General features: G+C 42.0%; 1 protein-coding gene across 6 annotated transcripts in view; it reads right to left on the reverse strand.

Annotated features, from left to right (window-relative positions):
- Positions 1–12,249, reverse strand: part of EXO1 (exonuclease 1) — a 36,245-nt gene extending 23,996 nt beyond the window's left edge. For 4 of the 6 annotated variants that reach the window (XM_025878141.2, XM_025878142.2, XM_073899915.1 and 1 more), the window contains exons 1-8: positions 12,174–12,249; positions 11,354–11,797; positions 9,848–10,021; positions 7,301–7,420; positions 4,300–4,423; positions 3,187–3,324; positions 2,022–2,234; positions 570–757 (exon numbers count right to left, since the gene is read on the reverse strand). In XM_025878141.2, coding sequence (XP_025733926.1) covers positions 570–757; positions 2,022–2,234; positions 3,187–3,324; positions 4,300–4,423; positions 7,301–7,420; positions 9,848–10,008 — 944 coding nt within the window. In that variant the 5' untranslated portion in view covers positions 10,009–10,021; positions 11,354–11,797; positions 12,174–12,249. Of the gene's footprint in view, positions 1–569; positions 758–2,021; positions 2,235–3,186; positions 3,325–4,299; positions 4,424–7,300; positions 7,421–9,315; positions 9,457–9,847; positions 10,022–10,686; positions 10,850–11,353; positions 11,798–12,173 lie in introns of those variants that run through there. The other 2 variants (XM_073899914.1, XM_073899916.1) reach the window with 2 other exon arrangements.
- Positions 12,250–14,118: the final 1,869 nt, after the last annotated feature.

Consider the following 14,118-nt stretch of genomic DNA (forward strand, 5'->3'; position numbering starts at 1 on the left):
CCACAGGGGTCATTTGCTACGTTCTGTCACCGTAGGAGACGACAACCACAGGGGTCATTTCTAGGTTCTTTCTGTCACTGTAGGGGCTGGCTGTTTTTGGAAGCAAAGCCCCAAGTCATGACTTCTTTCCCAGGGAGACGGAGAGGGAGTCCTGACCACCAGCTACATGACTGGGCTCTGAATCAGCCTGCGTGCATGCAGCCAGGGTCTCCGTGCAGGGCATCCTCAACGGGTGGGGTCACACATCCACAATGCCCCTCCTAGGAAGTGGAGCTTGCCGGCCAAGAAGTACCACCTTTGGTTTGTGTACCTTAAATGACCGACTCAGTACGGGTTTCTGTCAAGGCAACCTAAGTAATTAGCACGTTATGATGGATGAGCCGCAGGTTTATAAACCATGCTCTGAATTTTCACCAGCATGATAATTAAAATGAACAAGACATAGGTTTCACTATAAAAAAGAAAGAAAAAACAATTTGCAGGCTTTTTACTGAATGCCTCACTAAAAATTTCACCATAAAAATATGGAAGAAGTGCAAAATTCTACTATTCTGGTTCAGAAAGGATACTGCCCAGCGTAGCTTAGTGTTTCAGGATCAATGTCATCTTCGTAAGCATTCAGAGGGATGAGTTTCCTTTTGATGGGATCAAAAACTAGCTGATAAAGGAAGGTATTGTTGGCTCGAATAAATCCTTTGATGTAATCTTCTGGTACTGTTATGTTCATCTTAAGATAGTGTCCGATTTTCTTGATAACCTAATAATGGATGCAAAAATATTTACTAGTTATCTCCAAGTACAGAATAGGGAATGTATCATCACCAAGATCAACTGGTTCACATTAGAGGAGGCTGAGGACAGACAGAAAATCAATTGATTTTATCTGCACTGGAAGCCTCTACCAGCAAACATGACCATGTCATATCATTAAAAACTGTAACAGTATTTTCTTCGATTTTTCTATTATTACGAACAAGTCAGTTACACATCTAGTTTATATTCCCAGGTGTGACATAAAGACACATTCCCCGCCCTCAAAGTTCCTTTCATCCACAAAGCAAAATACAAACATACAAAACCCGAGAATTAAAATGAAGTCGACCTCTAACTTCTGTTAGAGTCATGGATGATTAAAGCTGGTAGTGGTTTAAATACTTCCTACCACACTCACAGACGAAGAAGGGGAGAGCCAGAGAGCGGAAGTCAGTGACCCTGGGGTCACCGGCAGCTTAGTGCGTGGCTCCCTTCCCCTCTGCACCCCCCCACCCCGCCAGGGGAGTGGGGTGGGGGTGGCGAAATGAGCTTCTTCAACATATGCTGCCTTTTTTTTTTTTTTTTTTAAAGGTAAAGCTATCAGAGAAATGATCGAGCGGTGATGCAGGTGTCTCAGTTTTCCACAGGACACATGATACTATGTCAGAGGAAGTAGGCAGGAGAACCCAGCTGTCTTCTATCAAGCCATGTGAAAGAGATTTACATAAATGTGCAATCCCGGTCAGAATTTTCACATTTTCAGAAGACACGGCTATTTTTCATTAAAATATGCTATATATGCTAACATGTAATGAATTTATTACTATTAGCTTTAAATTAACCAACATTTTATCTTTGTTTGAATTTAATTCGATGAATACCAACAGCTGTAACCCATTTAACAAAAATTATTGCCACCAAGAGCTTTAAAGGGGGTAGAGACCCTGAGACCAAAAAATCTGAGAGCCACCACTACAGAGAATAGGACAGAAATTGAAAGATAATACATTTTAACATTAATTCTATCTAGAACATTTTGCCCTTAAGTCTCTTTACATTAGTCTTCATTTAAAAAATTTTGCCAACTGCTTAAAGCAGGTCCATCAGTTGCCAAAAGCAAAATACTAGTGTTTTAGTCATTTTGTCCTTTTGACACATGATATGGGCTACTGAGAGGATAGAATATTTAAAATTCATATTCTGAAGGGTTTATCTATGATGTAAGAAATACTCCGGAAACCCAACCGGACTAGGCGACTCACTCTTACCTTCACGATGTCTGGATTATTGGCCAGTCTTAGCACTTTGCAAGCCTTTGCTAAGCCGATCCCACGCAGCGAGGAGAGGTAGTCGCAGCCCGAGAGAATGCACATATAGCGGAACTTCTCCTCTGTGAACACGTCCCCAAGCTGTCTGCACATGCCCAGCCGTACCTGGTCAATCTCTAGTCCATTTCCAAACTGGTCCATTTTTAAAATCACCTTCAAAAGGAAGGGAAATTGTTAAAACCTATAAGGGTCATTTTAATTTTTCATTATCCAATCCCCTGCGGTATTTCTAAGAATTCTTTCTTGTTCTTTATCATAGCACTGAGAGAGAGGAGAGATAGGCAGGCCAGTTAATTACTGTGAAATCTACAAATAAATGAAATTGAAGCATAGATGACGACAGACCAGGTTGTGCACCAGGACTCCCTTGTTCTGACTCTGGGATAAAGAATGCCCTTTCTGTACCTCTTACCTCCCACTGACATCCAGGACTGTCATGGTGATCAAACAGTGATTCATACAAAAATCCTTTTTCTTATTCTTAAAGTAATACATTTATACAATTTTCACTGTAGAAAATTTGGAGAACACAGAAATTCAGAAAGAAAACAGAAGTTGCCTGACATGTCTCATCTATCACTGTTACCCAGCATTAATCCTTTTACAGATCTTTCTAGTCATCTATGAAATTTAGAGATGATAAATAACATTGGCAGTAACAAAAACGATATCATCTTGTAGTTTTGTATCTTAATTCCCCCCTTACTACGTCATGATAAAATTTTCCATTAAACAGCTTTATACATAATTCTAAATAACTGCAAAGCAACCAGCTGGATAAGTTATTTACCTCACCTAACTGAAAAATGTAAAGCATATAAGTTAAACCAAAAATGAAAATAATAAGTCTACATTCTATTGAAGAATTTGGATAAAACAAAAATAAAACCTTCTAACCTTAAGGGCTTATTCTAAAAAAGTGTCCAGATTACACAAATGTCAAGCAGCAAAACCCTTCTTTTCATTTTAAATGAAATAATTATTATCATTGTGGGTAGATATTAACTGTGGGTATTAATGATTCCTGGAGAGGAAAAACCTTATTTCCTTGCTTTACACCACTGCCAACTACACAGAAAAGCAGCATATAGTTATAGCCAAGTACCTTTTTACAGCCAAAAGCAAGAAGGTCAGAGTCCTCTGTGATTATAGCTTGTACAATACCCGTTTTGTTAAGATAGGCCAACTGTGCATCTGCTTCGTATGGAGCCACGAGACAATCTACTCCCTGGGACCGAGCAGCCTGCCAGAGAAGGTCATGGTCAATCTCCAGCAGAGTATCTAGAAAGCACTCAACAACTTCCCATCTCATTACCAGCCTCAACATGTACATGCTCATGTTATTTTCAGAAATCATTTCCTTTGGGTTAAGTTTTTCCACTTTTAGTCCTAGCACATATTGAACTAATCATATAGCCACAAAGATTTCTTTTTAAAAAAATCAATTTATAGGAGAAAATACTGCTGTATATTCAGAGGGAGAGAAACAACTACAAGCCAGAAAAAATTATTTCAAATTTTAGAAAGAAAGCTTGCATCTTAAGAACAGCTATGCTCCAAAAGCATAAAAGACATTTGTTTGGAGTTCTGAATATATTCTCCCCATAAAAATAACATGCTTTCTTTTCAGACTACAAAAGTGTATCTGACACTGTTTTGATAAAATGACAGAATTTAATCTCTGTATTTATTTTCCTGTGTTTACCAAGCCGTTTGAACAGAGGCCTGAAGCAGAGGAACAGAGGGCTCAAGCTGCCGGCCGCAGAAGAAGATCTATGGTGGTAAGAAGCTTCTACGAAGAAGCAGGTTGAAGAGACGAGGGGTCTGAGAGGTCCTGAGCCAGAGAGGCTGGTTCGACGAATCCCACGGCCATGAAGAGTAGAGGTGTTAAGTGTTGACGACTACACGGCAGTGGGGTTAGGCTGGCCCTCCAGGAACCATCCCTTCCATCTCTACAGAACAAGATGCCCACCAAGCTCGAATATGTAGGAAGAGAGGGCATCCCTTAGTCCTGAGGATTTCTCCCTTGGAGACTGTTGGACTCCTCTCCACTGTTGAGATACTGCTCCCTTCCTCCTGAGACCTGCCCCTTCCTTGAGCTTAGGCCTAGAATAATTTTCCTCCCTTCACTTCCTTGTTCTCCCACCAATAAACGACTCATAACTAGCTTTGATGAACTTAGCCATTTGTTACTTTGGCTTTATTTCTCATTTCTTACTTTAATGACTTTGTGGGCCATCACATGTGTGATATTGATAGAACGGGTAAAACATTCTCTGGCTTCTGAGACTTTGCCCTCACGAAGAAGCTGCTTTCCCTTAAGAAGATTGGCCTGTCGTCTTCTGCAAGGGGAAAAAACAAAGTTTGACTCATCTGATAGTGTTTACCAGGTCCCTGAGAACATGAACCCAGATCTTTTGGGCTTCTAGTAAAAAGAACACAAGTGATTTATAATGCACGCACACATAAGCTTATCCTCAGACTTCCACAGCAATGCTCTATGTCAAAAGAAAATGGAGTAACTAAGACACTTAAGAAAATGTGAGTCAAGGCTTTCACACCATCAAAATGAACTTTCAAGCATAAAGGTGCACCTTTATCGACATAGGAAGAACTCGAGAAATACCGTTTCTGTGAGCTTGTGGGATCTACTAGAGAATAAATTTCAGAAAAAACAAAATAACATCTGCAGAAGAATGGTCTATAACAAGCAAATATGTGGTAATTTGCAGAATCAATACCAAATACGGTTAAACAGGGAGACAGTGATAGTACACATTCTAACAATATAGAACTGCTATTTTTAAAATGGGAAAAGAGAGAGCATATGCGAAAGAAGAGGAAATTTTAACTGTTTTCAATAATCATATTGGTAGTCGTACTATCAGTATTTTATTCTGAATCTACTGTTGAGTGTAATAAAATACTTACACTTATTTTGGGATAAGACAAGTGAGTCATTATAAGATACTGCAACTTCATCCCCCCGTGCCCTTGAAAAAAGGATTCTCAATATGGAAGAAAGGAGATAAAGATGTATTACAGAAGAAGTAGAAACCCTACAGTTGTGGGACGGGGGGGGGAGGGGGAAGAAACTCTACAGTCGTGAGTCTGAACTGGAAGAATCAGTCAGAACGTCAGAACTCATGAGGTTCTGATCTTTAAATGTGCACACACACACATACACACACATTCCCTAGTTCCACTTTTAGACTGGGCTCCACAGATGAAGAGGCTTGTAGAAAAGGATTTTAAGTGCCTCTCCCACTGCTATAGTGGCCCAGGGAAAGCTTATCCTACAAAGACAAAAAGACTTCACGGGTCAGAGACAGACAGACAGACAGACAGTTGTAACATTTTTTTTAAGCCATTTTTGAGCTTAGCAAGAGAAAATTAATAAGTATCTGCAATTAGAATTAAGAACATGAGACACCCAGGTGGGATCTGATTTGGATTAATCCCTTAGCCATACTAGTTTGGGACTGTCACCCATCCTTTTATAACTAACCTAGAATCTACTAATTTTTTATTAAGAGTATATTTAGTAAACTATACATTATTTGTAATAGAACATGGGCTCAGACAGTTTCAGTTACTCCTTTGTAAATAAACTTTATATAGTTTTGGCTTTAAGAATCAGAGCTCTCCAACCTGAAACTGATATAACACTGTATGTTAATTATACTGGAATTAAAAAAAAAAAAAAAAAGAATCAGAGCCCTCCAAGTCAGCTAGATTGAAAAACCTAGATCTGAAAAACTCTAACCTGATTCTAGGCTCAGAGAGAGAGAGCAAAACCAAGAAAGCAGCACCCTAATAGAATGCTCCCTCAGCGAGGCTTAATTCTATCTGGGTGTGACTCACACTACCTTTGACAACTAAGCCTAGTGGTCTTTCCCATACAAAAATAATGACTCCTGGACATAACAACAAATACAGGAGGAAAAGAAGAATGGATGAATGAGGTGGCATAGTTGCTTTATTAAAATAAAAAAATTCCTTCTAAGGTCTATTGTTATAAAATAACTATTATCTGTTAAATATGAATAACATTTCTAGGATAACTATTAAAAGAAGAGAAAGAGAATGCTTCACTTTTCAACTAGAAACAAGAGACAACATAATAAGGGCGGAAAAACAATCAATTCAGAAGTCAAGCAAGGTAGGAGTTACCAAAAAACAAAAACAAAAACAAAACCACAAAACACACACACACACACACAAAAACAGAGAGAGAGAAGACAAATGTAAAATACCAAGAGAAATAATGTATTAAAATATATTAATAATTAATGGTCAATGTAAAAGGAATAAACTCTTCATTTAAAAGATTTTCAAGAAGTGGCGAAGATCGACAGAATGGATACAAACAAACAAACAAAACATAGGGTACCTGGGTTGCTCAGTCGGTTAAGTGGCCGACTCTTGATTTTGGCTCAAGATCTTGGGATCCAGCCATGGGCAGGCAGGCTCCCCACTCAGTAGGGAGTCTGTTCTAGATTCTCTCTTTCCCTCTACCCCCCCCCCCCCCCACAAACATGAGTTTTCTCTCAAACACATAAATCTTAAAAAAAAAAAATAAACCACACACACACATGGTAATGTGTTCTTTATAAGAGGCAAACCTAAAAACCAATGATGTAGTAAAGCTAAAGGTGAATTAAAAAAAAAAAAAGACAGTAGAAACATAGAAAAAAGTTATAGGTATGCTAATATCAGACAGACAGACTTTAGGAAAAAGAAGCCTAACTAGAGTTTAAAAGAGTCACTATATATTGTTTCAGTTTACCACAAAAATGTAACTAATTCTCAACTTGAATGCAACCAATTGATTCAAAATAAACAAAACAAAAAGTGGACAGAACTATAAGGTAAATGACAAATCCACTACCAGATTTTAACATACTTTTCCCAGTAATTTATGAATTAAGTAGACAAAAATTTAAAAAAAAAGACAAAAAAACAAACAAAAGAGTAAAGATACAGATTTGAGCACCATAATCAATAAGCTTGACTTACTGACAGATATATAATCTTCCTCTTAGTAACTGGAGAATACACATTCCTTTCTAGCACACATGGAACATTTAAAGAAATTTGTTCAAGTACTAGATGATAGAGCAAGCCTCAACAAATTAAAATTTAAGAAAATTGGTATAAGACTATAGCAACAGACTTAAATGCAATTAAATTAGAAAGTGACTAGAGAATCAACTTACTCTCTTCTAGACTTTTCCACTTCCTTTTTGGAAGGTAAAGTACATCCATCAAATACGAGAATAGGCTTGATCCCATGAGAGAGTAACATATTTACAAATTTCATACAAAATCCTACATACCTATGAATATAAAGAAAAACGCATTTAGGTGCGTGGCATCTTGTAAGGTAATACTCTTGCTCTTTTTAAAATCAGATGAGACAGATTATGAAAGAGAAGGTTTTTACTATTTTTTTAAGCAAATGTTTTCACAGGAAATGGAAACTCTAATTTAGACTTGGGTTCAAATCCTGCCTTGGATCCTAATGGTCTATGTGACAAATGATGGGTTATTTATGCTTTTCTCATCTGCAGATGAAAAGGTTTTGACACCCCTTCCAGTTCTGATATTTTGTTCCAAAACTTGCCTTTTTCCCCTATTTTTTTTTTGCTTCAAAAAACTTCAAATCTATTGAAAAGTTGAAAGAACAGTACAATAAATATTTGATTCCTCCAACAATATCATTATCACACCCGAGCTATTTAAAAGCAATAAAGTATCATCTAACATAAACAGTCTATATTAAACTTTGTCCAATTGTTCCAGTATTTCTTATAACTAGTGGAGTCCTGGTAAAGGTTTAACAACCAGTTCTGTGGGAAGGGGTGCCTGCTCCGTAGCATTTGTCAAATTCCCTGACATGAATATATTACAGTGGTAAATAAACTACCAATGCGGGGTCACCAAATGCTGAACTGGGAGAAGATGGTGTATAGCCAACTTGTATGAGTTGGCTCCAGCACAATGTTGCTACCCCCCTCCCCCAACAGTCTAGGATCTAAACAAGGATCATGTATTGCTTTTAGTTTTTTTATTCCAGCAAGGCAATCAACAAAAAGAGCCACATTACAACTTCCATCGTTTATAAAGGATATTTTAACTAAAGAACAGAAATAGACATATTAAAGATAATCTTTTAAATCACATAATACTCATCTTAATGAAGGACTATGTGGTCCTTCTTTTTATTGTAAACCAGTAACAATAGACATGTATTTGTCTACAGAACAGTGACTTTGTACTAATTCTGGGCCTACTAATGAAGTATCATGTAAAAGACAGGGGGAAAGCTAATATAAAATCGTAATAAATCTCAAAGGAAACTCACATATTTTTTTAATCAGACAGAATACAAACAGACACCTGTTGCAGAAATCTTACCAGGTCAGCATATTAGATCTACCTCGTTTCTTATAGTAGTCATAAAGGCTTATCATACACTTATCCATATTTTCTGACCTTTTCTAGGTAATATCCTCATCCAAAGGTGGATAAGAAAGGAAAAATAAACTCTATTGAATGTGACTTATTGGGGCACCTGGGTGGTTCAGTTGGTTAAGCGACTGCCTTCAGCTCAGGTCATGATCCTGGAGTCCCAGGTTTGAGTCTCACATCGGGCTCCCTGCTCAGTGGGGAGTCTGCTTCTCCCTCTGACCCTCCCCCTCTCATGCTCTCTCTCAAATAAATAAATAAAATCTTTAAAAAAAAAATGTGACTTATTAGTTGCTGTGAGAAAAAAAAAAAAGTCCACAATACTTTGTAGGAAGTCCTGAAACTTTTTAGTTCAATAAATTACTACATGGCAGATCTGTGGAGTTCATCAACGACATCTCTAATAAAGGATATTTTCTGTATTTTGGACAACTCTTCCAATTAGTCAAAAATCTCAGAATTTCTAAGAACTACAAAAAAGTAGAGAAAGTTCTTCCCCTGTGAAGAACTATTCAAAGAAATACTGCAGGTAGAATGAAAAATTTGTAGTCTTCACCTACACCTGTCACTATTCGAATTTAGTGGCAGAAAAGAAATGGCCTTCAGATGGAGTGGCAGCAGGGCCCCAGCTTTCAGATCCCACACGTACTGGTCCGGGTCACCTTTGGTCAAATTAACTGGAGAAGCCTGAAAGCCCGAAACATCCACCATTCAATACTTTCCCTCTTTCCTCCAGGAAACAAACAGCATTAACACATTTTACCTATTTTTCATTGTGATTAAGTAAGTCGTATCAAGATCCGGGAGCCTTTCCTCCAGGAGATAAATTACATATTGCAAAAAAGAAAATTCATAATAGCGATCAAATCGCTCCAGAAAATCCCTGTTCTGAAATTATACTTGCTTCCTTTTCTAATGTCTCTATGTAAAAAAATAGAGAAGATATTAGTCCATGGAACATGCCTCAAATGAAGTTGCAGTTATGACTGGATATCAGCAAGGCCGACCACTTTGGGCCCCAAGTAAAGTAAAAGGGAGTCAGAACACCTTGTCCCTTTGAAGCAACTGCTTTGTTTTGCAAACAGGACTCAGTTTCTTCAGTAACGAATAAAGGACACAGTCTTTGGTTTTTGTCTACAGGTGTCTTGATACTACATCACAGAACGAAGTCGCTCCTGATTTGGCAATGTTCTCAGTCTCACTTCTTAATAAACCTGGCATTGAATGAAAACGATCCCAATGTAAGTCTAATTCTTAGCTGACAAAGAATTAATTAATACAAGGTCCAAACTTACTTATCAGTAGGTTCACCTTTGGCTAGTTTCTCAGCACAAGCAATAGCTCCTTTGTGAAGCCAGCAATATGTATCCACAGCTACTACCTGTCCTTTATACTTCCTCACGTGGATGGGTTCAGACGCTTCTTTGATAAACTGCAGTAATCCATGTATCCCCATAGTGCCAAGTTAACTACACGATGTGAGAGGAGAAAGGAAAAACAGCAATATTTAGAGCAAAATATATTTACTCAAAAGTTTTAGAAAAGTAAGAAAAAGGGTTTGGAAACTGATATAGCCACTGTTATTGCTTAGATATTTGAGAATCACTGCTCTTTAATACTTTAACTGGGCTCCGACCAAGAATTTCCAGTCTAGAATATTTATGCTAATCACCAACTCTAACGTCACTTGATAGTTCCGTAACGTTTATTCTTTCCAAAGTGATTTTCCACTTGGAATCATGTGTGTTCCAAGCCTAGGCACCCAGGAAGTGCTAAACGTGCAAGAATCTCTCTCTCCAAAAAAGCATTGTTAAGATCTACCCCCTTCCACCCAGGAAGAAGCATAGAAGGACTTAAAAGTCCCTTCTATGCAGCAATTCTGGAGCTGGCTCAGACCCTTCTGAAGCACTACAGTTGACCCTTGAACAAGGAGGGGGATTATTTGCACCCACCCCCACCCAGTCGAAAATCCACCTATGATTTTTGACTCTCCCAAAACTTCACTACTAATAGCCAGAAGCCTTACCAATTACATAAACTCAGTTAAAACATATTTTGTATGTTATATGTATCATATACTGTATTCTTAAAATAAAGTAAGCCACAGAGAAGAAACTGGTATTAAGAAAATCACAAGGAGGGGTGCCTGGGTGGCTCAGTCATTAAGCGTCTGTCTTAGGCTCAGGTCAGGATCTGGGACTGAGCCCTGCATGGGGCTCCCTGCTCCGTGGGAAGCCTGCTTCTCTCTCGCCCACTCGCCCTGCTTCCCTGGTCATGTTCCCTCTCTTGCTGTGTCTCTGTCAAATAAATAAATAAAATCTTTAAAAAAATAAAAAGAAAATCACAAGGAAAATACATTTACAGTACTGTACTGCATTTATCAAAAAAAATCCAGCGAATTGGTGGACCCTCACAGTTCTTTTTTTGTACAGATTTATTTGACAGAGAGACACAGCGAGAGAGGGAACACAAGCAGGGGGAGTGGGAGAGGGAGAAGCAGGCCTCCCGCGGAGCAGGGAGCCCGATGCGGGGCTGGATCCCAGGATGCTGGGATCATGACCTGAGTCAAAGGCAGACGCTCAACGACTAAGCCACCCAAGCGCGCCTGGACCCTCACAGTTCTAAACCCTGTGGTTCAAGAGTCAGCTCTAGCACCCACCCCCCACCCCCACCCCTCAAGATAAAAAGTAGAAGCAATGGGGCTGAACAGCTGCTTCGTGTTTCAAAACATAAACCCCTCCCAGCAAACATTTAAGTTTGGGGGGAAAGGTAGAAAGAACAGGGTAAGAAGTCCGCCTCACCTTGAGACTGTATCAAAGCTCTGAGCTCAGGGCCAGCAGTGCATTCACCAATTGTGGAGACGGGTGGCAGATTCTGACTCTTAAATACGGCAGGTAATTGGCATGCAGGTGTTCCTCAAGCCACAGTTCCAGAGAAGCAATTAGCCTCCTACCTCTCAGATAATGCCTCTAAAAAGAGTTTTCTTCCCCTTTGAGGGAAACTGAGGTAGTACACATTTTGCCAAACCTGTATGTCTCTTCTAAGCTAGGTAAATACGCTCGCCTAAACGTTTCCTCTTCAGCGGAGTGGGAATGACCTGGGGCCACAAGGCGGGCAACATCTCAGGGGGCCCGCCTGCCACCCGCGAGGTACGACCACACCGTCGACCTCACCGCCTCACTCCCGTCCACAGGCTGTGCACGAGTGGCCCGCAAGCCCATTCCAGAAGACACGCTTCCTTTCGCCTGCAAGACATCAAGAAGAAAATTCACTTTTCCACATTTATGAGTGGGGACTGCAGGTGAAAGGGGGGCTGCTAGCTTGGGTACCAGCCCTGCAGAAGTCCGGCGGTTGGGAGCCTGCGCCCGCGGACCCTCCCTGCGCTCAGGGCAGCCTCGGCTCGGCCTGCACTGCGATCAGCACTCGGGACTCTGCGGCCGGGGCGGGAGGACCCCGCCGGACACCCTCCTCCTGGCCCTGGACGACCGGAGTCCCGAGTGGCCGCCACCCTGGGCCCACGCACAGCCCGCTCCGCTCCGTTCCCGGGAAGGGTTCTCCCCGTCCGCTTCAGGGCAGGTAGGCGGAGGGTTCCGAAACCTGCTCCCGACGCCCCCGACTCACCTGGGCCAGAGCGCCCGAGGCAGGCGGCGCAGAACACAGGCAGCCGGGTGGCAGCCGCGCACCAAGGACTTTTCAATTTGCGCGGGAGAGCTTGAGGTCCCGCCCCAGCGGAAGTGACACCAGAGCGCCCTTCCGCGGCCCCGGCTCCGCTTCTCGCGACCTCCGCTTCCGGGACCTGAGTCCCGCTCCTCGCCGAACGCCATGGTGGCCGCGGCCCTGCGACCCCGGTCGCCGCTGCCGGCCACGATACTTTCAGGCCTTCCGAAGGCGCGGACGGAGCTGGAGCAGCTGGCTCACGGGAAACGGCTCCCGGAAGCTGGTAGTTTTCGCTCTCGCCGGGGCTGCTGGGAGTTGTAGTTCTCCGCTGACTGCGTCCTGACGTCGGGCCTGCGGTAGTTTAAGGAGCGCCCCCGCGTGTTTGTGTGTAGGGTTTTAAAGCCCGAAAGAGATCACTGCAGCAAACTAGTCCCTTAGTCTCTGTCGTGTGCAGTTGACCCCAAAGCTCTTCAGAGACAGCTGCACGGCGGGCTGCAGGGAAACAGAAGATGCGTCTCGAGTTATAGGGTTCTTTAGATCCTTCCTGGAGACTTTGGGAGGGGAGAGAGGGGCGGTTAGTAAGAAATGCAACTAGGAAGTGAGTGACAGTCGCTCCTGGACCACACTCTATCCACAGGGCCGTGAGCCCTCCTCTCTACGGGGCCTGATGTTTGGCCTAGAAAGGCTCGAACAAAACACTAACGTAGTTCCTAACAGCTCAGGGTCACATCCCCAGGATGACCTTGGCCCCCTTTAACGTGCCTGACTGAGAACCCTCAAGGCTGCGATAGAAGTTACCGTTTGCGCGGGCCAACACCTGATGGCAGCGTCTGGTCTCCCAGGGTCTGCAGGAGGGTAGGAGCCTGACTTCTACAATCGCTGGTTCACAGCCCCAGGGGACACTCCCTTCCTGGTTTTTGTCGTTTTCACCTCCCTGACTCTGCTGAGTCCTCATTCTGTCCTCCCGCGCCCTCATTCTCTCTTTAAAACAACCCTCTCCCTGCCCCACCTCAGTACAAATCAGTTAGGAGCAGGACTGTTGTTACCTTTTCCAACAGTGTATTACTGATTAAAACTGTCCTTAGCGCTTTACCTAGCGTCCAGCTTCGTTCATCTTTGACCTAAATGGGGTGGAGTGGGGGAGGCGGGCTGGCTTCGCAGCCAAATAATGAAAATAAGCCGTATGGTGAACAGACTTCAAAGACATTTTGGACGCTGGTGGTCACTGGGGTGAGGCTTCCTGTCCTCGTGATACTCTAGACCTTGTATCTGCCCTCTTTCCTCAGGGATATTGTGGTAAAAAATTTGGAGAAGAACCTTAGACCAGACCACAGAGTGTGTTCTGGGCCCAGGGATGAGCAGGAATGATAATTCCTACTCATCTTAAAGAGCTGAAGGGAAAGAAGCATGTTAAAAAAAAAATGCTATCTGATGACCTTCTGTACATGTTTCTCTTATGCTTCTTTTAAAGTCTTTTCATGATTAGTTTAACATCTATCTCGCCAACATATTTTGCCTTAGAAATTGTTGAAATGGTGTCACTTTTGGGTTATGTGCTCAGTGGGTGCAGAGCTGCCTCCTCCCCAGTTTTGGTCTTTAGAGTGGAGGCTAGGAGAAGTGGTCAGGAAAGTTATCTTCACTGGGCTTCCAATGGCCATGGGTAGACCTCACCCTGGGCCAGCTTGGAACTGACCACAGGGTTTGGTGGGGGACAGTTCCAAACTGCAGGAGGGTAAAGAGGAGCTTAAGCGTGGGTGGGGCATGTTTGTAAGAAAAATGTTCCTACAGTCATTGGACTGCCCAGCTGTGGTCCAACCAAGAATGTGCCACACAAGGGGTTCTTAGGAAGGAACCCAAACCTCAGAAAGATGCCCAGCCCCATCATGAAGCATCCATAGGAGGTTGCTGT

Source organism: Callorhinus ursinus, unplaced genomic scaffold, assembly GCF_003265705.2.
Source record: "Callorhinus ursinus isolate GAN/ISIS: 27379988/994484 unplaced genomic scaffold, GSC_fseal_2.0 scaffold13, whole genome shotgun sequence".
Classification (NCBI taxonomy): domain Eukaryota; kingdom Metazoa; phylum Chordata; class Mammalia; order Carnivora; family Otariidae; genus Callorhinus; species Callorhinus ursinus.